Genomic DNA, 24,944 nt, shown 5'->3' with positions numbered 1-24,944 from the left:
CAAATCACAGCATGGGGGTCCCAGATCCATGGGGGGGGAATGTCCCCCCAAATCACAGCATGGGGGTCCCAGATCCATGGGGGGGGAATGTCCCCCCAAATCACAGCATGGGGGTCCCAGATCCATGGGGGGGGTCCCCCCAAATCACAGCATGGGGGTCCCAAATCTAGGGGGGGTGTCCCCCCAAACCCATGGGGTAATCCCACTCATGGAGGGGTGTCCCCACTTACAGTGGTGCCCCAGTCCACATCCCAATGGGATTCCCATCCTGCAGTGTCCCCATGGAGCATCCAACCATCATTGGGGCTACGGGGGAGCATCCCAGTGTGGATACCCCCCCCCACCACCACCCCCGCCCCCAGCCCCACATTTGGGGGGAGCCCCAAAACTCATGGCTGCATGCGGAGGGCTCCATCCAACCTCACCACCTCCCCATTGATCATGGGGTTCTCGGCCAAGGCCTGGACGAGGTGCGCGTATTCCGACGGGTGTCCCAGGCGGGAGGGGAAAGGCACTTGTTGTCCCAGGAAATTCCGAACCCGTTCAGGTAAACCAGCCAGTAACGGGGTGGAAAAGAGCCCTGAGGAACAATGGTGGGGAGAAATAGGGGGTGAATTGGGGGGGCTCACCCCCACAGCCCACCCTATGCATCCCTCACATCCCTACCTGGAGCGATGGTGACCACCCGGATGCCGAGCGGCGCCAGGTCGCGGGCGATGGGCAGCGTCATGCCTACGATGCCGCCCTTGGAGGCTGAGTAAGCTGCTTGACCCACCTTGGGGGGGGAACACAAACACACACACCCCCATGGGGATGGGTGAGCACTTTGGGGTGTCATTCCCCCCCCCCCCAACAATGGGTGCCGGCGCTCACCTGCCCCTCGAAGGCGGCCACACTGGCCGTGTTGACCACGAGCCCGCGGTGGCCGTCGGCGTCGGGCTGGTTGTGGCTCATGAGCTGGGCGCTGAGGCGGATGACGTTGAAGGTCCCCACCAGGTTCACCTGGGGGAGGAGGTTGGGGGGGCTGTGGGCACCCCAAAAGCCATTGGCACCCCCCAGGAGGGCCATCCCATGGGCATGAGCATTCAGGTGACTGGGGACACCCCATAACCACCCCACTGACCAGGACCACCCCACAACCACCTTGACTTGGAACACCCCACAACCACTTTGAGACACCCCACAACCACCTCATTGACCAGGATCACCCCACAACCACCTTATTAACTTGGAACACCCCACAACCACTTTGAGACACCCCACCCCATTGACCAGGGTCACCCCATTGACCAGGACCACCCCACAACCACTTTGGGACACACTATAACCACCCTATTGACCACCCTACAAACACCCCACTGACCAGGACCACCCCACAACCACCTTATTGACTTGGAACTGCCCACAACCACTTTGAGACACCCCACAACCACCCCACTGACCAGGACCACCCCATTGACCAGGAGCACCCCACAACCACTTTGAGACACCCCACAACCACCCCACTGACCAGGACCACCCCATTGACCAGGAGCACCCCCCAACCACTTTGAGACACCCCACAACCACCCCATTGACCAGGAGCACCCCACAACCACTTTGAGACACCCCACAACCACCCCACTGACCAGGACCACCCCATTGACCAAGAGCACCCCACAACCACTTTGAGACACCCCACAACCACCCCACTGACCAGGACCACCCCATTGACCAGGAGCACCCCACAACCACTTTGAGACACCCCACAACCACCCCATTGACCAGGAGCACCCCACAACCACTTTGAGACACCCCACAACCACCCCACTGACCAGGACCACCCCATTGACCAGGACCACCCCACAACCACTCTGAGACACCCCACAACCACCCCATTGACCAGGAGCACCCCACAACCACCCCATTGACCCCCGACACCCTTTACCACCACCGCACTCACATTGATGACCCTCTGGAAGTCCTCCAGCTCGTGCACCTTGTCCTTCTTGCTGTTGTAGGTCTTGACGGCGATGCCCACCCCGGCGCAGTTCACCACCACGTCCAGGCGCCCAAACTCCTTCTGGGCCAGCTTCAGGGCAGCTCCCACCTCCTCGGCCGACGTCACCTGCACGGGGGACCCCCGGGACCATGGTGTGGGGCGGAAGGGGGCTCCGGAAGGGTTCACCCCATCCCAGTGTCCTCATGGGGAGAGTGTCCTTAGATCCCATGGCAATCGCCCCACTGGCAGCCTGGCCCTACAGCCCGCACCCAAAACCCCTCTCCAGGCTTCTTGCTCTATGTGTCTAAATGGGTGAACGACCACCCCATAGAGTGACCACCCCATAGCGACCACCTATATAGTGACCCCCCATAGAGCACCCACCTCATAGAATGGCCCCCATAGAGCAACCACCCCATGGAGTGAGCCTCCAATAGTGACTACCCCCGCAGAGCAATCACTCCATAGAGCAACCCCCCACAGAGTGACCACCTCATAAATCACCCCATAGAGTGACCCCCCATAGACTGATCACCCCATAGAGCAATCACTCCATAGAGCAACCCCCCCCATAGTACAAAACCCCTATAGAGCGACCACCCTATAGAGCAATCACATGGAATGACCCCCCACAGAGTGACCCCCCATAGAGCAAACACCCCACAGAGTGACCCCCACCCATAGAGCAAACACCCCATAGAGCAATCACTCCATAGAACAACCACCCTATAGAGTGACCCCCCACAGAGTGATCCCCCCAATAGAGTGACCACCCCATAGTGACCTCCCATAGAGCAACTACCCCATTGAGCAACCCCTCAGTAGAATGACCCCCCTATAGAATGACCCTCCGCATACAGCACCTGCCCACAGAGCAACCCCCCCATAGTGACCCTCCCCATAGAGCAACCCCCATAGAGTGACCCTCCACAGAGCAACCCCCTTGAACAACCCCCCATAGAGCACCCCCCCATAGTGACTCTCCCCATAGAGCACCCCCCAGTAGAATGCCCCCCCATACAGTGACCCCCCAATAGAACGACCCCCCCCAGAGTGACCCCCCATAGAACGACCCCCCACATAGTGACTCTCCCCATAAAGCACCCCCCAGTAGAATGCCCCCCCATACAGTGACACCCCCATAGAACGACCCCCCGATAGTGACCCTCCCCATAGAGCGCCCCCCAATAGAATGCCCCCCCCTAGAGTGACCCCCCCATAGAACAACCCCCCACAGAGTGACTCTCCCCATAAAGCACCCCCCAGTAGAATGCCCCCCCATACAGTGACCCCCCATAGAACGACCCCCCCATAGTGATCCTCCCCATAGAGCACCCCCCCATAGAACGACCCCCCCCAGAGTGACCCCCCATAGAACGACCCCCCCATACTGACTCTCCCCATAGAGCACCCCCCATAGAACGACTCCCCCATAGACTGACCCCCCCAGAGTGACCCCCCCATAGAACGACCCCCCCATACTGACCCTCCCCATAGAGCACCCCCCAATAGAATGCCCCCCCATAGAGTGACCCCCCATAGAACGACCCACCCATACTGACCCTCCCCATAGAGCACCCCCCCATAGAACGACCCCCCCAGAGTGACCCCCCATAGAACGACCCCCCCATACTGATCCTCCCCATAGAGCACCCCCCATAGAACGACTCCCCCATAGACTGACCCCCCCAGAGTGACCCCCCATAGAACGACCCCCCCATACTGATCCTCCCCATAGAGCACCCCCCCACAGAACGACCCCCCCATACTGACCCTCCCCATAGAGCACCCCCCATAGAACGACCCCCCCCCCCTTTACTCACATCTGCGGCCGCGAACGCGCAGCGCTCCCCCAGCTCCTTGGCGAGCTGCGCCCCGGGGGACGAGCCCAGGTCGAGCAGCAGCACCCGGGCCCCCTGCGCCACGAACCGCTCCGCCGTGGCCCGGCCCAGCCCCGAGGCTCCGCCGGTCACCAGCGCCACCAGCCCCTGCCATGGGGAGGGGGGGACACAAAGGGGGGGGTTAATGGGGGTTAATGGGGACCCCCCCCCCCCCCCAACCCCGGACCTTGGTACCTTCACGCTGCGGATCGCCGCCATTGCCCGCCCCGGGCCCAGCCAATGGGAGCGGGGGGAGGCACCGGGAGGGCGGGGATAGGGATGGGGAAAGGGGGGGGGGGGAGGAAGAGGAGGAGGAAATGGGGGGGGGGGGGCAGGAGTGAGGAGTCCCAAGGGGTGGATGGGGGCCCACAAAGGGATAGGATCGGGATTCCCAAAGGGATAGGATGGGGATCAGCCATCCCAAAGGGATGAAGGCAGGATGAGGAGGGATGGGATTGGGATAGCCTGGATGGGATCAGGACCCCCAAAAGGACAGGATTGGGACCCCCAAAGTGATGGGATCAGCACCCCCAGGAATGGGATCAGGACTCCCAAAGAGATAGGATCGGGATTCCCAAAGGGATAGGATGGGGATCAGCCATCCCAAAGGGATGAAGGCAGGATGAGGAGGGACGGGATTGGGATAGCCTGGATGGGGTGGGACCAGGACCCCCAAAGTGATGGGATCAGCACCCCCAGGAATGGGATCAGGACTCAAAGGGATAGGATAGTGATTACCTATGCCAAAGGGATGGAGGCAGGATGAGGAGGGATGGGATTGGGATAGCCTGGATGGGACCAGGACCCCCAAGAGGATGGGATTGTGACACCCAAAGTTATGGGATCAGCACTCCCAGGAATGGGATCAGGACCCTTAAAGGGACAGGATTGAGACCACTGAGGTGACAGGATCACAGCCTCCATAGGGACAAGATTGAGACCCCCAAGGTGATGGGATCAGGACCCCCAAGGGGACAGGCTCAGGACCCTCAAGGTGATGGAATCAGGACCCTCAAGGTGACGGAATCAGGACCCTCAAGGTGACAGGATTGGGACACCCAAAGGGATGGGATCAGGACCTTCAAGGTGACAGGATCAGGACCGCCAAAGTGATGGGATCAGGACCCCAAACGGAACAGGATCTGGTCCCTTGGGGAATGGAATCAGGACCCACAAAGGGGGCAGGATCAGGACCCCCAAAGGGAGCAGGATTGAGACCCCCAAGGAAACAACCCCATGACCCCCAGCACAAGCAGCTCCTGACCCTTAAAGGACCAGACCCAGGATCCTATGGGGCACCCCCATTGCGTGTGTGCCCCCCCCCCCTCTTTTTACCCCCCTCTCCCTCCCACCCCGGCTTGCAGCCAGGGTATAGCATTACCCCTGACCTTTATCGGGGGGGGCACCACCAGCACCCGCCTGCCCCCCCTAAATAAAAATGGAGGAGAAATCACCCCAAATCCCAGGTATAAGAAGAGGAGGGGGGGAGGGGGGGTGTGTGAATTGGTGCCGGGGGGGGGGGGGGGGGGGGGTGACCGTGGGGACATTGACCTGCATTAGGGGCAGAGGGCAGAGGAATGGCGACAGCACCAGGGCAGCTCACACAGACCCCACTGCAGAAAGTGTGGGTCCCCCTTCGGTCCCATCGCTTGAGACGGGGATGTAAGTGGAGGGGATTTAATATGGCGGGGGGGGAATATCCTGAGGGGGGGCAAATCCCCCTATGGGTGCGTTGGGGTGGGGTGTGTGGGGGATTTGCCCCCCTCAGGGCATGTTGAGCTGCTCCAGATTGGATTTGGGGGTGCAAAAGCATTAAAGGGGGGGTTAAATACTAATAGAGCCCCCCCCCCTTTTATAGCTTCTGTACCCCAGTTTACCAACTGCCCCACTATGGTGATCATGGTGGGGTTGCCAGCCCGTGGCAAGACCTATATATCCCGTAAGCTCACCCGGTATCTGAACTGGATCGGGACACCAACACGGGGTAAGTAGAGGGTTTTGGGGTGTAAAATGGGGGGGGGGCGGCACAGGAAGAGTTTGAGGGGGCCCCCTTAACCCCTTTACTCACCTCATTGCAGTGTTTAATGTGGGGCAGTACCGGAGGGAAGCGGTGCAGAGCTATAAGAGTTATGAGTTCTTCCGCCATGATAACCAAGAAGCCATGAAGATACGGAGGTTAAAGGGGGGGGGGAGTTAAAGGGGGGGTGTATAATTAAGGGGGGGGCACATTAATAGCCCCTTATTAATAATACACACACACCGCCCCCCAGGCACTGTGCATTGGCTGCCCTTAAGGACGTCCACACTTATCTGAGCTCTGAAGATGGGCAAGTAGCAGTAAGGACACCCCCCACCTTTACACAAACGACCCCCCCCAGGGGGTAAAATACACCCCTATGTTATGGGGGGGGGTTCAAATTGCCCCCCCCCAAACCCTTCAGGTGTTTGATGCCACCAATACAACACGGGAACGCCGGGCCCTGATCCTGCAGTTTGCAAAGGAGAATGGGTACAAGGTATGGGGGGGGGGGGCTAAAGTATTTGGGGGGGGGTATAGAATGGGGGGGCAAAATTGCTGCTTGGGGAGGATCTACAGCACATTGGGGGGACATGGTGACACTGCTTTGAGGGTGTTCACAGCATGGGGAGGCTCATGGCACTGCTTTGGGGGTGTTCACAGCATGGGGGGGCCCCACAGCACTACTTTGGGGGTGTCCATAGCACCCTGGGGGCCCTGGCACTGTTCTGGGGGTGTTCCGAGCATGGGGGGGGGCTGGCAGTGTTTTTGGGGTGCTCACAGCACTGGGGTGCTATATAGCACCATTTTGGGGGTGCTCATAGCATGGGGTGTGGGGGGTGACATCGATGACCCCCCCCCAGGTTCTATTTGTCGAGTCCATTTGCGACGACCCTAACATCATTGAGGAGAACATCAAGGTGAGAGCCTGGGGGGGTGATAAAGACCAGAGAGGGGAGGGGGGACACGATGTGTGCCCCCCCATAAACCTCGTGTCCCCCCACCCTCAGCAAGTGAAGCTGAGCAGCCCCGACTACAAAGGCTGTGCCCAGGACGAGGTCGTGGCCGACTTCCTCAAGCGCATTGAGTGCTATAAGGCCACCTATGAACCCCTGGATGAGCAGCTGGACAGGTACCCCCCCCCCCAACCCCTCTATGTGCCCCCCCATATGTGGGGACCCCCCACACTGATGCAGGATGTGTGTGTGTGTCCCAAAGCGCCTTGTCCTACATCAAGATCTTTGATGTGGGGGTGCGGTACCTGGCGAACCGGGTGCAGGGCCACATCCAGAGCCGCACCGTCTATTACCTGATGAACATCCACGTCACGCCGCGGACCATCTACCTCAGCCGCCATGGGGAGAGCCAGCTCAACCTGAGGGGGTGCATCGGGGGGGGACTCGGGGCTGTCCCCACGGGGGCAGCAGGTCTGGAAGGGAAGGTGGTGGTGGGGGGGGTCCCTGTGTCCATAGTGGGGGTATGGGTATGGAGGGGATGGGGACAAGAGGAGGGAAGAGGAGGGCACGGCCATGAAGGGACAAGGGGAGGGAAGAGGAGGGCACGGCCATGGAGGGACAAGAGGAGGGAAGAGGAGGGCACGGCCATGAAGGGACAAGGGGAGGGAAGAGGAGGGCATGGCCATGGAAGGGATGGGGACAAGAGGAGGGAAGAGGAGGGCACGGCCATGGAGGGACAAGGGGAGGGAAGAGGAGGGCATGGCCATGGAGGGGATGGGGACAAGGGTGGGAAGAGGAGGGCACGGCCATGGAGGGGATGGGGACAAGGGGAGGGAAGAGGAGGGCACGGCCATGGAGGGGATGGGGACAAGAGGAGGGAAGAGGAGGGCATGGCCATGGAGGGGATGGGGACAAGGGAGGGAAGAGGAGGGCACGGCCATGGAGGGACAAGAGAAGGGAAGAGGAGGGCACAACCATGGAGGGGATGGGGACAAGAGGAGGGAAGAGGAGGGCACGGCCATGGAGGGACAAGGGGAGGGAAGAGGGGGGCACAACCATGGAAGGGATGGGGACAAGGGGAGGGAAGAGGAGGGCACGGCCATGGAGGGGATGGGGACAAGAGGAGGGAAGAGGAGGGCATGGCCATGGAAGGGATGGAGACAAGAGGAGGGAAGAGAGGGCACGGCCATGGAGGGGATGGGGACAAGAGGAGGGAAGAGGAGGGCATGGCCATGGAGGGGATGGGGACAAGGGGAGGGAAGAGGATGGCACAACCATGGAGGGGATGGGGACAAGAGGAGGGAAGAGGAGGGCACAACCATGGAGGGGATGGGGAAGGGGAAAAGGCTGGGGGGCCTGGGCACATGGAGGAGATGGGGAAGGGAGAAGGGCTGGGGAGGGTCCCTGTTCCCATGGTGGGGGGCACAGCCATGGAGGGTGTTACAGGGTGCAGAAGGGGCGTGGCTACAGGCATGGGGTGGAGCTAAACGAGGCCACATAAGGACAAGGGGAGGAGCTACATCAGACCACGCCCACACTCGATCTCTCCGTGCCTGTTGATCAACGGGATGTAAACGAAGGGGAGACGTGGCCAAAGTTTTGACTCCGCCCACTACGAGCGTGTCCAGTCTTAGCCCCGCCCCTCTCCCCAGTACGCCCGGGCCCTGGCCGAGTTCATCCGCAGCCAGAGCATCCGGGAGCTGAAGGTGTGGACCAGCCACATGAAACGCACCATCGAGACGGCCGAGGCGCTGGGGGTGCCCTACGAGCAGTGGAAAGCCCTCAATGAGATCGATGCGGTGAGGGCCCTCCCCCCCCTTTTTTTGTGTGTGTGGGAAACACCCCAAAATCCTCCTTCTCCAACCCCACAGCATCCCCATTCCCGCAGGGGGTCTGCGAGGAGATGTCCTACGAGGAGATCCAGGAGCGCTTCCCACAGGAGTTCGCATTACGGGATCAGGACAAGTATCGCTATCGCTACCCCAAAGGAGAGGTAACCCCCTTCCTGTCCCACCTGAATGGGTGCACAGGGGGTTGGGGTCAATCTGGGGTCCCCCTACTTCAATTTGGGGTCGTTGTCCCCCCCCCTCCAGTCGTATGAGGACCTGGTGCAGCGCTTGGAGCCAGTCATCATGGAGCTGGAGAGGCAAGAGAACGTGTTGGTCATCTGCCACCAAGCTGTGATGCGCTGCCTTCTGGCCTACTTCCTGGATAAGAGCGCGGGTGAGATGGGGGGGACACATTGGGGACACCCCCAAATCCATCACCCCTCTCTTACCTCCTTCACCCCATCCCCAAGATGAGCTGCCCTATCTCAAGTGCCCCCTGCACACGGTGCTCAAGTTGACCCCAGTGGCTTATGGTGAGTGGGGTGGTGGCAACCCTAAAGAGGGGGGGTCACCCCAAAATGGGGACTGTGTCCCCCCCCTCAACTGGGGACACCCCCCCCCCCCATCTGGGTTCCTTCTCCCTCCCCATGGCAACAGGGTGCGAAGTGGAGTCCATCTTCCTCAATGTAGCAGCAGTGAACACCCATCGGGAGCGGCCCCAGGTAAAATGGGGGGATCCCCCCCAAAGAAACCCATTGAAGCACCTCAAAAATAGGGCATAGATTTAAGAACAGCCCCACACACACATTAGGGGGGACTGCATTTTGGGGAGTCCTCCCTCAACCCTTCACCTTCACCCCATAGAACGTCGACATCAGCCGCCCCCCTGCTGAAGCGTTGGTCACGGTTCCTGAGCATTATTGAGGGGTTCCCCCCCTCCCAAACAGGAGGAGACCCCCAAATTAAACCTGGTCTTAATGAAGAGCTGAGAATGGAGGTTGTCAAGCTGCACCTTTATTGTGGGGGGGGTCCATCAATGTTTTGGGAGGTCAACGGGTGGTCTTAGCCTCATTGTACTGGCTTACCCAGTACGTGGGATCCTTCCCTTGCATCTGGGGAGGGAAAATAAAGAGGGGGGTGTTAAAATGAGCCCCAGGACCCCCCCCCCAAAACCCGGGACCCCCCAACCATGGCCTCACCTTTGCCACAAAGCGCAGCACCTCCATCTTGGAGGTCTCCTTGGCTGCCCGTGGCCCCCACTGGTACTTGAACTCGGGGGGGTCCGTCAAGGGGATGGGGGTGATCTCCAGGTACCTGCAATGGGGTGGTGGGGTGAATTCCCCCCCACTATGGTTTGGGGGGTGGGGTGGGGGTTGTCCAGCACCCCCTGGCCCTGTGACAGACCCTCAAGTCACCAGGCTGGGGGGGGTGCAGGGGGGGGGTTTCTCTGCGGTGTGGCATAAACAGCCCAGCCAAGACTGGTGCTGTGGCTGCTCTGAGCACACCGGGGGGGGTGTGTGACCAAAAAGGGGGGGGAACCCCAAGACTCACTTCTGCCGCACAAACTCCTCTGTCACCAGCTTCTTGACGTCCCCAAAGACCTCGTGGCGCTCCCTGAGGGGGAGGGGGGGCGTCAATGAGACCTGTGTGTGTCCCCCCTCCATTATGTGTGTGTCCCCCCCATATCCTACCCTGGCTGTATGCGGAGCCTGCGGAGAAATTCCCACACTGCACCTGGAAAAGGAGGGGGTCAATGGGGGTCACAAAGGGGAACGGGAAGGGGGAAGATCAATGGGGGGCACAAAGGGGAACTGGGGTATTGGGGGGGGGGCATGCTCACCATCTTTGACCGAGTTACCCTTCATGAAGATGAAGCTGAGGATGACCATGAGGAGCGCCAGCTTTGCTGTCTGGTTGTCCCTACAGGAAACAGGGATGAGCAAAGAAAAGAGGGGAACACACACCCCAATGGGGTCCTCTGTGCCCCCCTCACCGGCGCAGGTTCTCCCCCTCGGTGCGGGGTATGGTGCTGGTGAGGATGTAGATGTGCTGCCTGGTGTCCATCTCCACCAACTGCAGCCCAAACACCTGCAGGAGGAGAAAGGTTCATTAACAGAGGGTGCCCCCCCCCCTCCCTCAAACTGCCCCTTCAACCGCTCCATGTGTGTGTTGTGTGTCCCCCCCCAACCTGCTGCAGGGTCCTGCCTGCCTGGTTGACAATCTCCGAGTAGATGTCTCTGTATTCCCGGATGACTTTCTTCAGGATATCTGTAGGGAAAAGGGAAGGGAATCACTTGGATGCCTGAGCTCCCCCTAAGCTGGGGGCGGTGGGTGGGGGCTAAACTGACCTGCTCTCTTAATAGGGATTTTCTTCTGGTCTTTGACAAGTAGGAACTGAACCAGCTCACTGACCTATGGGGTTTTGGGGGAGGAAGGTTGAGAGCTGGGTGATGATGGAGGGGCCGAGGCAGGAGACATTGCTTGGGGTGGCCTGCACCCACCTTCTGGTTCACTTGGTCCTGGGAGTGCCTCTCCAGGTTCCGCTGCACTTGGCTGCGCGGCAGCATGGGGCTGAGGCTGAAATCCTCGTCCCCATCGTCTGCCTGTGGGGAGAGAGGAGGGAGAAAGGGGCAAATAAAGGGGAAAGAGAAAGGGAATAAAGGGGGAAAGGGAGAGAAAAAAGGGGAAAGGGAGAAAAAGGGGAAAATAAGGGGAAAGGAAATAAAGGGGGAAAGGAGGGAGAAAGGGGGGGGAAACGAGAAAGGGAATAAAGGGGGAAAGGGGATAAAGGGGGAAAGAGAAAGGGGATAAAAGGGGAAAGAGAAAGGCAATAAAGGGGGAGAAAGGGGGGCAAAGGGAGAAAAGGTGGGAAATAAAAGGGAAAGAGAGGGGGAAAGGGAGGAAAGGGGAAAAAGAAAGGGAATAAAGGGGGAAAGGAGGGAGAAAGGGGGTAAAGGGAGAAAAAGTGGGAAATAAAGGGGAAAGAGAGGGAAAAAGGGGGGAAGAGAAAAGAGAAAGGGAATAAAAGGGGAAACGAGCGAAAAAGAGGGGAGAAAAGGAAAGAGAATAAAGGGGGAAAGGAGGACACGGGAAAGGAGCCGCCTCTTACCTGGGAGGGACCCGACCCTCTGCTGCGCTTCCTCTGGGACATTCCTCTCACAGCGCTGAGGGCAAAACAAGCACCGGGCGGGCTAAAACCGCTCCAGGGCCGTTCCTATCGCTGCGTCCCGCTCCATCGCGACAGCGACAGCCGAAGGCCCCGTTAACCGAACCGGAGCGGCCGCCGCTCCGCCTCCCCTCAGCCCGCGGTCCACGCGCACTGACCCCACCCTCTGCGCATGCGCCAGCGGTGGAACCCCGCACACCCCGCCTCCTATTGGCTCAAACTCCGCCTTCCTCCCGCCCACTCCCCTTCTTCGCATCGCGATTGGGCGAGCGGCAGCGCTCGCTCCGCCCCCTCGCATGTGCCCGGGCGGCCGCCTCGAGGGTCTTGTGGTGACCTAACCCCCCCCCCCCCCCCCCGGTCCCTGAGGGAGATAAAACGGCGCTGCCGTTAAAAACGGGATTAAACACCCCGAAAACACCCAAATTGCCCATTTAACCCCTGCCTTCACCTCAGTAATGGCGACTTAAAGCGCTTGTGGTGCCCCACGTCCCGTAAGGAGCCTCTGAAGCGCTTCCTTGGGTAGGAGAAGAGGCCACAAAATGGCGGCCGTGGCTGAGGGGAGCTGCCCCAGGCTGGCAATGGGATATGGAGGGGGGGGACCCTCTTCCCTTTGGGGTGTCGGGGACCCCAGTGTGTGCTGCGAGGTGGCTTTTGGGGTGCTCTGAAGGTGTTAATGGGGCAACACAGGGCATATGGAAGGGTTTTACCTCCCCATTCTGCTCTATGGGGCCAGCTGCCTAAAACCAGCCCCAAATCCCCACTTAACCCCCCCCCAAAACGGCACCTTTCAGACCCGCCCATCTTGTGCCTGTGCTTTTACTGCAAAAAAAACCCAAAAAGGGCTGTTTTAACCATTTCTTGCTTAAAAAACACCGTTCCCGTTGGAAAAGCCTCGGCCTCAGAACTGCATCGCGGCCTCCAGCGTCTCCGACAGCTTCGTGGCGATCTTCTCTATGGATAAATGGGGTAAAGGAGGAATTGAGGGGGATTTGGGTTGGAAAGGGGGATTTAGGGGGTTATGGAATGTTTTTTTTTGGTGAGAAAGGAGGATTTGGGGGGGTTAAGGATGGGTTTTGGGGTTGGAAAGGGGATTTAGAGGGTTAAGGATGGGTTTTGGGTTGGAAAGGGGGATTTAGGGTGCTAAGGAAGGGTTTGGTGATGGAAAAGAGTATTTAGGGGGTTAAGGAAGGGTTTTGGGTTGGAAAAGAGAATTTAGGGGGTTAAGGAAGGGGTTTTTGGGTTGGAAAAGAGAATTTAGGGGGTTAAGGAAGGGTTTTGGGGTTGGAAAAGAGAATTTAGGGAGTTAAGGAAAGGTTTTTGGGTTGGAAAAAGAGAATTTAGGGGTTAAGGAAAGGTTTTTGGGTTGGAAAAGGGGATTTAGGCAGTTAAGGAAGGGGTTTTGGGTTGGAAAAGGGATTTAGGCAGTTAAGGAAGGGGTTTTGGGTGGAAAGGAGAGTTTGGGGGTTTAAGACTTGTTTTGGGGTTGGAAAGGGAGGATTTAGGGGGTTATGGAATGGTTTTGGGGTTGGAAAGGAGGATTTGGGGGGGGTTATGAAAGGGTTTGGGGGTTGGAATGGGGAGTGGGGGTTAAGGAAGGGTTTAGGGGTTGGAAAGGGGGGGTTTAGGGGGTTATGGAAGGTTTTTGGGTGAAAAAGGGTTTTTCATGCCTGGCCCTGCAGCAAGGCTCCAGAGCCGCCACTTCCTCCAGGGCACGGGGCACAGGACCCTCCCCACTGCCCCCCATCTTCAGCCGGGGGGGCTTCAGCTCCACTGTCACTGCCCCAGCTGGGGTGATGGGGGGGGGAGTGTGTGTCAATAATGCACCTATAACCCCCCCTATACCTCACAGACCCCCTCCATACCTCCAGGTCGCCCACATCCTCCTCCATGGCTGCTGCTTCATCCCCATTGGACTTCATCTCCTCTTCCTCCTCAGGCACACATGGAGCCAGGCCAATGCCTGCCACAGACACTGGTACCGCTATGGGGAGGGGAATGAGCATTGGGAAGGGGGGGTCACCCCATGGTAAGATAAAGGGAGGGGGGGGGATGCTCCAGTTCTCACCCGCCAGCGCCTCGGCATCACCCTTCTCCAGCGCTTCCAGGTCCAGCGCTGGCCCCAGCGCTGTCAGGATTTGGGCTTCCAAATGCACCCCTTGGGTTTGGGGGGGTGGGTGTAGTAGGAGATCTTGCCACTGTATGGGAAGGGGGGGGGGGGGGGCGGGACAAAATGGGTCAGGCTATAGGAGGCCCTCCAACCCTGTATCCCCCAAATGTGGGTCAGGGTGTGGGGAGCCCCCCCCAACCTGGTCCAGTCTCGCAGCAGGGCCACAGCAGCAGCATGGGGGTCCGGGAGCCCCCCTGGCCGGAGCCGGCCCTGCCTCCGGGCCAGATGGGACAGGAACTGCCGGGGGTCATCGCAGGGGGGGACCCCATAGAGTTCGCTCAGCTGTTGGGGGGGGGACACACAGATGGGGTCTTGTCACCCCCTCATGGGCTCTTGTCACCCCCAGACTCGGTTTTGGGGACAAAATGGGATGGAAATGGCAACCCTCCATGTTGCCATGGGGATGGGGGGGGGATGTGTCACCATAGCAACAGGGTTGAGCCATCCCGGGGGTTCCCCACCATATCTAGTTGCCATGGCAACCCCCAAAGAGGGTCCCCAGGCATCCCCAGTTACCATGGTGACTGGTCTGAGCCTTCAAAAGGGGCATCCCCAACACCTCTAGTTGCTATAGCAACAGGTCTGAATCCCCAACAGCCCTAGTTGCCATGGTGGCCCATCTTCCACACCTCTAGTTGTCATGGCAACAGGCTTGGGAGCTCCCAGACACCCCTAGTTGCCATGGCAACAGGTCCCAACACCCTTAGCTGTCATGACAACCACTGTGAGCCTCTAAACGGTCACCCCCCAAGACCCCCAGTCACCATGGCAACGCATCTAAGCCCCCCTGATAACCCCAGTGCCATGGTGACAGATCTTAGCCCCCAGAGGGAGATCCCCAACACCCATCATCACTATGGCAACAGTCCCAAGCCCCGCCTCCCCCCCCCCCATTACCTGCTGGGGGGGGCAGCGGCGCAGGATGGCAGCGGCGGGGGTCAGGGGGTCCCCGGAGGCGCTGTGGGGCCAGAGCCCCCCGCAGTGGGGCAGCGGCGGGGGGGGCCCCCGTCTCCATGACAACACCGGGGCAGTCCAGGAGCTGGATGTGCCGGTCCAGCTGCACGGCCTGCAAGCACCTGGGGGCGTGGTCGGGGGGGGGGGCGCTCGCAAGCCACGCCCCCTCCTTTTACGGGGGGGGGGGGGCGGGGGGCTGGGAATGTGGTCAATGCAGGCTCCGCCTCCCACGGGGCAGGGCTTACCTCGTGACCCCCGGGGTTGCTCCCACCCCACAAGCCCGGCTCCGCTTCAGGCTGTTGATGAGACTGCTCTTACCCACATTGGGGTACCCTGCAGCGGGGGGACCATCAGTGGGGGTGCCCCCCAAGTACAACACCCCCCTGCAGACCACTCCCATTATGCCCACCCCACTTTTATATCCCAATCCCATATCCCCATCCACTCCCATTATCCCCATCCGATTATCCCATCCCACTCCCATTGACCCCATCCCACTCACCCCCTCCCACTCCAATTTCCCCATCCGACTCCCACAATCCACATCCAATTGACCCCCATCACATTCCCATTATCCCCATCCCACTCCCAACTGACCCCATCCCATTCCCATTGTCCCCATCCCACTTCCATTGTCCCCATCCCACTCCCAACTGACCCCATCCCATTCCCATTGTCCCCATCCCACTGACCCCCTCTCACTCCCATTATCCCCATCCCACTCCCATTGCCCCCATCCCCTCTCCCACCCCCCACTCACCCACGACCCCCACGGTGATGCTTGTTTTCACCTCCCACACCGGCTGTAGTTGGCCAGGACCCGGAGCAAACACTCGGCCCCCACACACGCTCCCCCGGCCAGCACCTCCTCGGGGGCCATCGCCACCGGTACCCGGCTCTGCTTCTGCATAAAGGGGGAGGAGGGGGTCATAAATGGGGGGTCCCCATTGTCTTCATTGTCCCTACGCCCCCCTAACCCCTTTAACCCCCCCTTTTCCCTTCCAGCCCCACACCAGGTTACGGCTCTGCTGCTGCGTGCACGCCTTGAAGGCCACGGTGGGGAGCTCGGCGCGGAGGTGCTTCAGCCACGCGGCCACCACGTCCCGCGGCACCAGGTCTGGGAAGGACACACACAAAGTGAGTGGGGGGGTCCCCATCACCCCCCTCCCCCCCAACATCACCCTGTGCCCCCAAGCCCTGCCCCGCACCGATCTTGTTGAGCACCAGCACCAGGCGCTGCCGGGGCCCCGAGCTCCGGACGGCGGCTTCGAGCCGGGGGCTGCGGCAGCCCTGGGGGTCCCGGGCATCCAGCACCTCCAGCACCACATCGGATGCTGCCAGCACCTAAGAGAGGGGGGGGGTTAGGGTCATGTCCCCCCCAGTGCCACCTCTGTGTGTCCCTGTGTGGCATGCTCTGTCCCTGCATCCCCCAGTGGCACCGCTCTACATCCACATCCCACTCCCATCAACCCCATCCCATTCCCCTTATCTCCATCCCATTCCCATCATCCCCACCCCACTCCCACTAACCCCATCCCGTTATCCCAATCCTATCATCCCCAGCCCATTCCCAGTGACTCCATCGCATTCCCGTTATCCCTGTCATCCCAGTCCCGTTTCCATTATCCCCATCCCACTCCCGTGTCCCCACCCCACTCCCACTGACACCATCCCACTCCTGTTATCCCCACCCCATTCGCATTATCCCCATCCCATTCCCTTTGTCTCCATCCCACTTGCATGTCGCCAATCTGCTCCCCTTATCCTCATCCTACTCCCATATCCCCATCCCATTCCATGTGCTCATCCCATCCCCATTATCCCCATCATCCCCCATCCCATTCCCATTATCCCCATCCCCATTACCCCCATCCCCATTATCCCCATCGCACTCCCATGTCCCTATCCCCATTCCCATTATCCCTGCCCCAGTCCCACTGCCCCCACCCCGTTATCCCGACCCCATTCCCATCATCCCCATCCCATCCCCGTTATCCCCACCCCACTCCCACTGCCCCCCACCCCGTTATCCCGATCCCATCATCCCCATCCCATCCCCGTTATCCCCGCCCCACTCCCACTGCCCCCACCCCGTTATCCCGACCCCATTCCCATCATCCCCATCCCATCCCCGTTATCCCCACCCCACTCCCACTGCCCCCACCCCGTTATCCCGATCCCATCATCCCCATCCCAACCCTGTTATTCCCGCCCCATTCCCACTGTCCCCACCCTGTTATCCCGACTCCGTTCCCATCATCCTCATCCCATCCCCGTTACCCCCACCCCCCTCCCACTGACAGCATCCCCTTGTCCCGATCCCATTACCCTCATCCCATTCCCATTATCCCCATCGCACTCCCATGTCCCCATCCCATTCCCGTTATCCCCGCCCCACTCCCACTGCCCCCACCCCGTTATCCTGACCCCGTTCCCGTCATCCCCATCCCATCCCTGTTATCCCTGCCCCACTCCCACTGCCCCCACCCCGTTATCCCGACCCCGATCCCATCAATCCCCATCCCATCCCCGTTATCCCCGCCCCACTCCCACTGTCCCCACCCCGTTATCCCGACCCCGATCCCATCATCCCCATCCCATTCCCGTTATCCCCGCCCCACTCCCACTGTCCCCACCCCGTTATCCCGACCCCGATCCCATCATCCCCATCCCATCCCCGTTATCCCCGCCCCACTCCCACTGCCCCCACCCCGTTATCCCGACCCCGTTCCCATCATCCCCATCCCATCCCCGTTATCCCCGCCCCACTCCCACTGCCCCCACCCCGTTCCCATCATCCCCATCCCATCCCCGTTATCCCCACCCCATCTCCCCTTCCTCACCTCCCGCAGCTCCCTCCCGTGCTGCCGCAGCGACGCCTCCTCCTCCACATCCTTCTGCTCGCTCCGCACCTCCTGCACACCCCCCCCCCCCACGTTACCGGACACGGGGGAGGATGGGGGGGGGGGGTCACCCCCCGAGTGTTCCCCCCCCCATACCCATGCCGCTGCCCCCCCCCGCACCCTGCTCTCGAACTCCCGCTGCCGCCGCAGCGCCTCCAAGCGCAGCCCCTCCAGGCTCCGCCGCCGGCTCCGCTCCGCCTCCCGCGCCGCCTCCCGCCGCTCCCGCGCCTCCGCTGCCTGCGGGGGGGAGGTCAGAACCATTGGGGGGGGGGGGGAGCACCCCCCAAACCCTCTCCCCGTCCCCCCATTGTTTTTTAACCCGTGCCCGCTTGCTCTCGTTCTGCCGCTGGACGTGAGCAGCGAAGCGGCGCAGCTGCGGCACCCCCGGGTCCTTCCTCCCTCCTCCCTTGGCTCCTTTTCCCTATGGGAATGAAGGGGGGGGGGCTGACACCCCCGAACCGAGATGGTGTCACCCCAACACCCCCCCCCCCCCTCAGGGCTCACCTGGACCCGCTTCTTCCCGGCCGGCCTCTATTTGTCGCCCTGTGGAAGGGGGGGGCAGAGTGAGGGGGGGACCCCAACCCACCCTGAACCCCCTTGAACCCCCCCAATTCCCCCCCGTCCCCCCCAGCGCTCACTGGAACGGGTCATTGGCCTGGACACCCGCACGTTGCGGCTCCCTTCCGCGTCGCTCTGATGTCACTTCCGGCGCGACAGGCAAACGCCCGCCCCAATGAGAGTGCGTTCCAGTCCGGCTTTGCCACACCCAAGATGGCGGCCGCAGTGTGACAGCGCCACACCCAAGATGGCGGCTGCGCCACGGGGACCCGCGGTGCGGCCGCCACACGCCATTGGCTGACACACCCAAGATGGCGACCACGCACCATGACGCATCGCCACACCCAAGATGGCGGACACAGCGGTGAGCATTGCCACACCCAAGACGGCGGCCACACACCCCCCCCCCCCAATATGGCGGCCGCCCCTCTCCCTCCCCCCAAGAACGACCGGAACTGCCCTTACCAAGAGTGCACTTTTTTATTCCTTTTTTTTTTCACTTTTTCTCTCAATTTTTTTTTTTTTTTTTTTTAGGGGGGGAGGAGGGGAGAAAAGGGGGGGGGGGGGGAGGGGCCGAACCTTTTCTCTATAATTTTAGGGGCCTTTTCCCCCATTTGACTTCACCATTCCGTCCCCCAAAAAACAACACGGCCGGAGCGGGGAGGGGGGGGGTGGGGGGAAGGGGGGGGGAATCCCCTCCCCCCGCCCTTTCCGAGAGAGCCAAAAAAAAAAAAAAAAAAAACAACCAACCAAAACCCCCACCCCCTCCCCCACCCAAAGAAAACCAAAAAAAAAAAAAAAAACCAAAAAAAAAAAAAAAGCCAACGAAACCAAAAAAATATATATATATATTTATAGAGCCGCTGGGGGGAGGGGCGGGGGGGCAGGGCCCGGGCCCCTCCCCCCTAGGCCAGGCCGAAGCCCTCGGAAGCACTCCTGGATGGCCAGCAGCAGCATGTGCCGCAGCTTCTCGTAGCTCTCGTAGGCGGGCAGGTCCAACTGGTTGAAACTGGGGGGGGGGGGGACACACGTAAAGTGAGGGGAGGGGGGGGTTTCCCCTCCCCCCCCACACACTGGCACCCATGGTGTCCCACCCAGTGGTTCCCTGGGGGTGCCGTGGCTCAGGTTGTGGGATTCGTACGCCGTGGCCCCGTGTGTTTAAAATGGCCGTGCCCCGTGTCCTGTCCCATGTCCCATACCCTATATCCCATGTCCCACATCCCATATCCCCCTATCCTATATGCCATCTCTCCCTATCCTATATCCCATATCCATATCCCATTTCCCCGTCTCCCACAGCCCCTGCGCATCCCATGTCCCTATGTCCCATACCCACTATTCCATGTATCCCATATCCCCCTATCCTATATACCATATCCATATCCCATTTCCCCATTTCCCATAGCCCCTCTGCATCCCATGTCCCTACGACCCATATCCAATATCCCATGTCTCATATCCCATCTCTCCCTATCCTATATCCCATATCCACATCCCATTTCCCCCGTTTCCCATAGCCCCCTGTGCATCCCATGTCCCTACGACCCATATCCAATATCCCATGTCTCATATCCCATCTCTCCCTATCCTATACCCCATATCCATATCCCATTTCCCCATCTCCCATAGCCCCTCTGCATCCCATACCCTGTGTATCCCCATGTCCTATGTCCCATACCCAATATCCATGTCCCATGGCTGTGTCATGTCCCCATGTCCCATGTATCCCACGTCCTGTCTCCCATGTCCTCCATACCCCATGTCCCATCTCCCCATATCCTATATCCTGTGTCCCTGTCCCATGTGTCTCACATCCCACATTCCATGTTCACATCCCATTTCCTCATCTCCCATATCCCCTTATCCTGTGCATCCCATGTCCCATATCCATGTGCATCCCATGTCCTATATCCATGTCCATCCCATCTCCTGTGTATCCCACATCCATCTGTATCCCATGTCCCATACCCATGTGCATCCCATATCCATGTGCATCCCATATCCATGTGCATACCATGCCCCATATCCATGTGCATCCCATGTCCCACACCCATGTACATCACATATCCATGTGCATCCCACGTCCCATATCCATCCCTGTCCATTCCCCCGTCCCACATCCATGTGCATCCCGTCCCATATCCATGTACATCCCGTGTCCCATATCCATGTGCATCCCATATCCATGTGTATCCCCTGTACATCCCACGTCCCACATCCCTGTCCATCCCCTGTCCCATATCCATGTGCATCCCACGTCCCATATCCATGTGCATCCCATACCCATGTGTATCCCATCCCCCTGTCCCACATCCGTCCCGTCCATCCCATCCCATATCCATCCCTGTCTATCCCATGTCCCACATCCACGTCCATCCCGTATCCATGTCCATGTCCATCCATGTCCATGTCCATCCCATATCCATGTCCATCCCACATCCCATATCCATGTCCATCCGTATCCATGTCCATCCCGTGTCCACATCCATCCCATACCCACATCCATCCCGTGTCCACGTCCATCCCATATCCACGTCCACCCCGTGCACGTCCAGTGTCCACGTCCATCCCGTGTCCACGTCCATCCCATATCCACGTCCATCCCATATCCACGTCCATCCCGTGTCCACGTCCATCCCATATCCACGTCACCCCGTATCCACGTCCATCCCGTGTCCACGTCCATCCCATATCCACGTCCACCCCGTGTCCACGTCCATCCCGTGTCCACGTCCATCCCATATCCATGTCCATCCCGTGTCCACGTCCATCCCATACCCACATCCATCCCGTGTCCACGTCCATCCCATATCCACGTCCATCCCGTGTCCACGTCCATCCCATATCCACGTCCATCCCGTGTCCACGTCCATCCCATATCCACGTCCATCCCATATCCACGTCCATCCCATATCCACGTCCATCCTGTATCCATCCCACGTCCATCCCATATCCACGTCCATCCCATATCCACGTCCATCCCGTGTCCACGTCCATCCCATGTTCCCCCCGTATCCACGTCCACCCCGCGTCCGCCCCGCGTCCCTGCGCACGCCGCCGGTACCAGGTGTGCGCCGAGGGCAGGCGGTCGGTGGAGCGGTCGTCGCGGTGGATCTGGAACTTCTGGATGCCGTTCATGCCCTCGAGGGCGGCGAAGCCCTGCAGGGGCACCTTGGACGTGCCCGTCACGAACTGCAGGAACTTGGCGCGGTCGGCCTGGTCGAAGGAGCGCAGCGCCCGCCAGAACCACTGGATCTGGGGAGGGAGGTTTTGGGGGGGGTTTGGGGCTGGGTTGGGGTATTTATGGGTGTTTTGGGGTATTTCTGGGTGTTTTGGGGTAGGTTTGGGGTTGGGTTGGGGCATTTCTGGGTGTTTTTGGGGTATTTCTGGGTGTTTTGGGGTGGGTTTGGGGTATTTCTGAGTGTTTTGGGGAATTTCTGGTGTTTTGGGGTGGGTTTTGGGGTTGGGTTTGGGGTATTTCTGGGTGTTTTGGGAGGGTGGGTTGGGGTATTTCTGGGTGTTTTGGGGTGGTTTTGGGGTATTTCTGGGTGTTTTGGGGTGGGTTTCGGGTATTTCTGGGTGTTTTGGGGTGGGTTTGGGGTTGGGTTGGGGCATTTCTGGGTGTTTTGGGGTATTTCTGGGTGTTTTGGGCTGGGTTTGGGGTATTTCTGGGTGTTTTGGGGTGGGTTTTGGAGTGGTTTTAGGGTGGGTTTGAGGTATTTCTGGGTGTTTTGGGGTGGGTTTGGGGTATTTCTGGGTGTTTTGGGGTGGGTTTGGGGTATTTCTGGGTGTTTTGGGGAATTTCTGGGTGTTTTGGGGTGGGTTTGGGGTTGGGTTGGGGTATTTCTGGGTGTTTTGGGGTGGTTTTGGGGTATTTCTGGGTGTTTTGGGGTGGGTTTCGGGTATTTCTGGGTGTTTTGGGGTGGGTTTGGGGTTGGGTTGGGGCATTTCTGGGTGTTTTGGGGTATTTCTTGGTGTTTTGGGGTATTTCTGGGTGTTTTGGGGTGGGTTTGGGGTATTTCTGGGTGTTTTGGAGTGGGTTTGGGGTATTTCTGGGTGTTTTGGGGTGGGTTTTGGAGTGGTTTTGGGGGTATTTTCTGGGTGTTTTGGGGTGGGTTTTGGAGTGGTTTAGGGTGGTTTTGGGGTATTTTCTGGGTGGTTTGGAGGTGGTTTTAGGATATTTTCTGGGTGTTCTGGGGTATTTCTGGGTGGTTTGGGGTAGTTTTTTGGGCTGTTTTGGGACTGGTTTTGGGCTGTTTTGGGGCTGATTTGGGGGATGTTTTGGGACTGGTTTTGGCCTGATTTTGGGCTGTTTTGGGATGTTTTCTGGCCTGGTTTTGGGCTGATTTTGGGCTGTTTGGGGGCTGATTTTGGGCAGTTTTTGGGCTGATTTGAGGCTGGTTTTGGGCTGATTTGGGTCTGTCTGGGGGCAGTGCCCACCTGGATGGAGTTGCCCTGGTACTTGTGGTACTCGGTGTTGGCCTTGAGGTCGTCGATGTCGATGGTGGGCAGCCCCGAGATGAGCAGCTCCAGCTCCTGCTCCGTGAAGATGGAGATGAGGCGCTTGGGGATGATCTCATAGAAACCCTCCAGGAAGGCGGCCAGCTGCTTCCGGATGGCTCCTGCGGGATAACGGCGGGGTCAGTGGGAACGGGGCGGGAATGGGGTGGGGATTGTTGGGAATGGGGTTGGGAATGCTGGGAATGTTGCTAGGAATGTTGGGAAAGTTGTTGGGAAAGGTGTTGGGAAAGGTGTTGGGAATGGTGTTGGGAATGGTGTTGGGAATGGTGTTGGGAAAGTTGTTGGGAATGCTGGGAATGGGGTTGGGAAGGTTGGGAATGGTGTTGGGAATGGTGTTGGGAATGTTGGGAATGGTGTTGGGAAAGTTGTTGGGAATACTGGGAAAGTTGTTGGGAAGGTTGGGAATGGTGTTGGGAAGGTTGGGAATGGTGTTCGGAATGTTGGGAATGGTGTTGGGAAAGTTGTTGGGAATACTGGGAATGTTGTTGGGAAGGTTGGGAATGGTGTTGGGAAGGTTGGGAATGGTGTTGGGAATGTTGTTGGGAATGTTGGGAAGCTGGGAATGTTGCTGGGAATGGTGTTGGGAATGTTGGGAACACTGTTGGGAACAACATTAGGAATGTTGGGAATGTTGGAAATGTTGGGAGTGTTGGGAATGTCTTTGGGAATGCTGTTGGGAACGTTTGGAACGTTGTTGGGGATGTTGGGAATGTCATTGGGAACGTTTGGAATGTCACTGGGAACGCCGGCAATACCCGCCCGGAGCTCACCGGTCATGCGCATCTGGCACACGAGGTGCACGTACTCCTTCTTGTTCTCCTCCGTCACCAGGACGTTGGCTCCGTTGGGCTTCAGGTCCCGGACCTCGCACACCCCAAACTCCTGCACCTGAATGGGGGGGGATGGAGGGGGTCAAGCGACACCCCCAAAGGAGGGGGGGCACCCCGGGAACAAAGGGGAAACCATTGGGACAGGGGGGACCCCCCAAAGCAGGGGACACCCCAAGAACAGGGGAGACCCCTTTGGGATTTAGGGGCACCCCTTGAATAGGGGGGGACACCCCAAGACCAAAGGGGACACCAGTGGGATGGGGGGGACCCCCCCCAAAGCAGGGGACACCCCTAGGGACACCATTAGGACAGGGGGGACCCCCCCAAAAAGGGGGAAACCCCTGGGACCTGGGGGGGAGAGGGGTTGGTGGTGCTGGGGGCACCCCGAGGCCGGGTTTTGGGGTGGCCCTGGTTGGGGGGGGGATACCTCGGTGCTGAAGGTGAGGTCGTAGCCCAGGGTGGAGACGTCGTTCTCCAGCAGATAGACCAGGCCCTGGTAGAAGTGGTAATCCTCGCTCTCCATGTCCGTGTACCTGCGCCACAGCGGGGTCAGCACCCCGAAAACGGGGGGTTGACAGCCAAAAAGGGGGTTCTACACCTAAAAACGGGGTTCTACATCCAAAACCAGGGTTCTACATCCAAAAATGGGGGTCTACAGCCAAAAACCGAGGTTCTACAGCCCCAAAACCAGGGTTCTACACTGCTAAAAGGGGGTTCCACAGTGAAAAACAGAGGTTCTACACCCAAAAACAGGGTTCTACACCCAAAAATGGGGGTCCTACAGCCAAAAAGGGGGTTCTACAGCCAAAAATGAGGTCCTAAAGCCCAAAAAGGGGTTCTACAGCCCCAAAACAGGGTTAGACAACCCAAAAAAGGGGTTCTACACCCCGAAAATGGGGTTCTGCACTTTAAAAATGGGGTTCTACACCCAAAAAATGTGGTTCAACACTTCAAAAAGGGGGCTCTACACCCCAAGAAGGGGAATCTACACCTTAAAAATGGGGTTCTCCACCTCAAAAAGGTTGACCATCACCCTAAGATGGGTGTCCATCACCCCATGAGGATGCTTTAACAGCCCAAGCCAGGTGTCCATCACCATGCAAGGCTGTTCTACACCCCATGAAGGCGGTCCTACACCCCATGAAGGCGGGTCCTACACCCCATGAAGGCGGTCCTACACCA

General features: G+C 59.2%; 5 protein-coding genes across 5 annotated transcripts; 1 reads left to right on the top strand and 4 right to left on the bottom strand.

The window, feature by feature from the left end:
• Positions 1 to 355: 355 nt before the first annotated feature.
• HSD17B10 (hydroxysteroid 17-beta dehydrogenase 10) lies at positions 356 to 4,160 on the bottom strand. Its single transcript, XM_061444304.1, has 6 exons — positions 4,057 to 4,160; positions 3,805 to 3,969; positions 1,943 to 2,107; positions 874 to 1,002; positions 667 to 775; positions 356 to 580 (listed from the first exon to the last, which is right to left on the bottom strand). The coding sequence occupies exons 1-6, from the start codon at positions 4,078 to 4,080 to the stop codon at positions 390 to 392; spliced, it is 783 nt and encodes a 260-aa protein (XP_061300288.1). The 5' UTR covers positions 4,081 to 4,160; the 3' UTR covers positions 356 to 389.
• A 1,221-nt stretch (positions 4,161 to 5,381) lies between these two features.
• On the top strand, positions 5,382 to 9,645 carry LOC133264359 (6-phosphofructo-2-kinase/fructose-2,6-bisphosphatase-like). The gene is given in 15 exon segments (XM_061444308.1): positions 5,382 to 5,523; positions 5,720 to 5,845; positions 5,940 to 6,036; positions 6,132 to 6,198; positions 6,303 to 6,377; positions 6,742 to 6,798; positions 6,889 to 7,010; positions 7,097 to 7,268; positions 7,270 to 7,305; positions 8,487 to 8,633; positions 8,723 to 8,827; positions 8,928 to 9,057; positions 9,134 to 9,196; positions 9,321 to 9,385; positions 9,528 to 9,645. Coding segments are annotated over 15 exon segments (1,407 nt in total). The 5' UTR covers positions 5,382 to 5,438; the 3' UTR covers positions 9,588 to 9,645.
• A 19-nt stretch (positions 9,646 to 9,664) lies between these two features.
• On the bottom strand, positions 9,665 to 11,905 carry LOC133264361 (non-structural maintenance of chromosomes element 3 homolog). Its single transcript, XM_061444309.1, has 10 exons — positions 11,773 to 11,905; positions 11,165 to 11,266; positions 11,012 to 11,075; positions 10,852 to 10,931; positions 10,657 to 10,751; positions 10,504 to 10,583; positions 10,355 to 10,397; positions 10,215 to 10,277; positions 9,863 to 9,977; positions 9,665 to 9,775 (listed from the first exon to the last, which is right to left on the bottom strand). The coding sequence occupies exons 1-10, from the start codon at positions 11,812 to 11,814 to the stop codon at positions 9,713 to 9,715; spliced, it is 747 nt and encodes a 248-aa protein (XP_061300293.1). The 5' UTR covers positions 11,815 to 11,905; the 3' UTR covers positions 9,665 to 9,712.
• Positions 11,906 to 12,273: 368 nt separating this feature from the next.
• On the bottom strand, positions 12,274 to 18,740 carry LOC133264358 (guanine nucleotide-binding protein-like 3-like protein). The gene is given in 17 exon segments (XM_061444305.1): positions 12,274 to 12,343; positions 13,672 to 13,810; positions 13,895 to 13,990; positions 13,993 to 14,024; positions 14,136 to 14,278; positions 14,894 to 14,944; positions 14,946 to 15,072; positions 15,196 to 15,283; positions 15,711 to 15,746; positions 15,749 to 15,854; positions 15,964 to 16,067; positions 16,159 to 16,294; positions 17,794 to 17,865; positions 17,974 to 18,090; positions 18,173 to 18,274; positions 18,358 to 18,384; positions 18,654 to 18,740. Coding segments are annotated over 17 exon segments (1,533 nt in total).
• Positions 18,741 to 19,316: 576 nt separating this feature from the next.
• On the bottom strand, positions 19,317 to 24,354 carry LOC133264362 (E3 ubiquitin-protein ligase HUWE1-like; the record flags this gene model as incomplete). The annotated part of the gene is given in 6 exon segments (XM_061444310.1): positions 19,317 to 19,340; positions 19,342 to 19,420; positions 21,476 to 21,666; positions 22,852 to 23,033; positions 23,703 to 23,820; positions 24,190 to 24,354. Coding segments are annotated over 6 exon segments (759 nt in total), but the record flags the coding sequence as incomplete, so codon positions are not given.
• Between the last annotated feature and the right edge of the window lie 590 nt (positions 24,355 to 24,944).

This window comes from Pezoporus flaviventris, unplaced genomic scaffold (assembly GCF_033815535.1).
Source record: "Pezoporus flaviventris isolate CSIRO_AGI_PZ_B2104156 unplaced genomic scaffold, CSIRO_AGI_Pfla_v1 ptg000795l, whole genome shotgun sequence".
Taxonomy (NCBI): Eukaryota; Metazoa; Chordata; class Aves; order Psittaciformes; family Psittacidae; genus Pezoporus; species Pezoporus flaviventris.
Note: the sequence above shows the minus strand (reverse complement) of the source record. Positions and strands in the feature narration are given on the sequence as shown.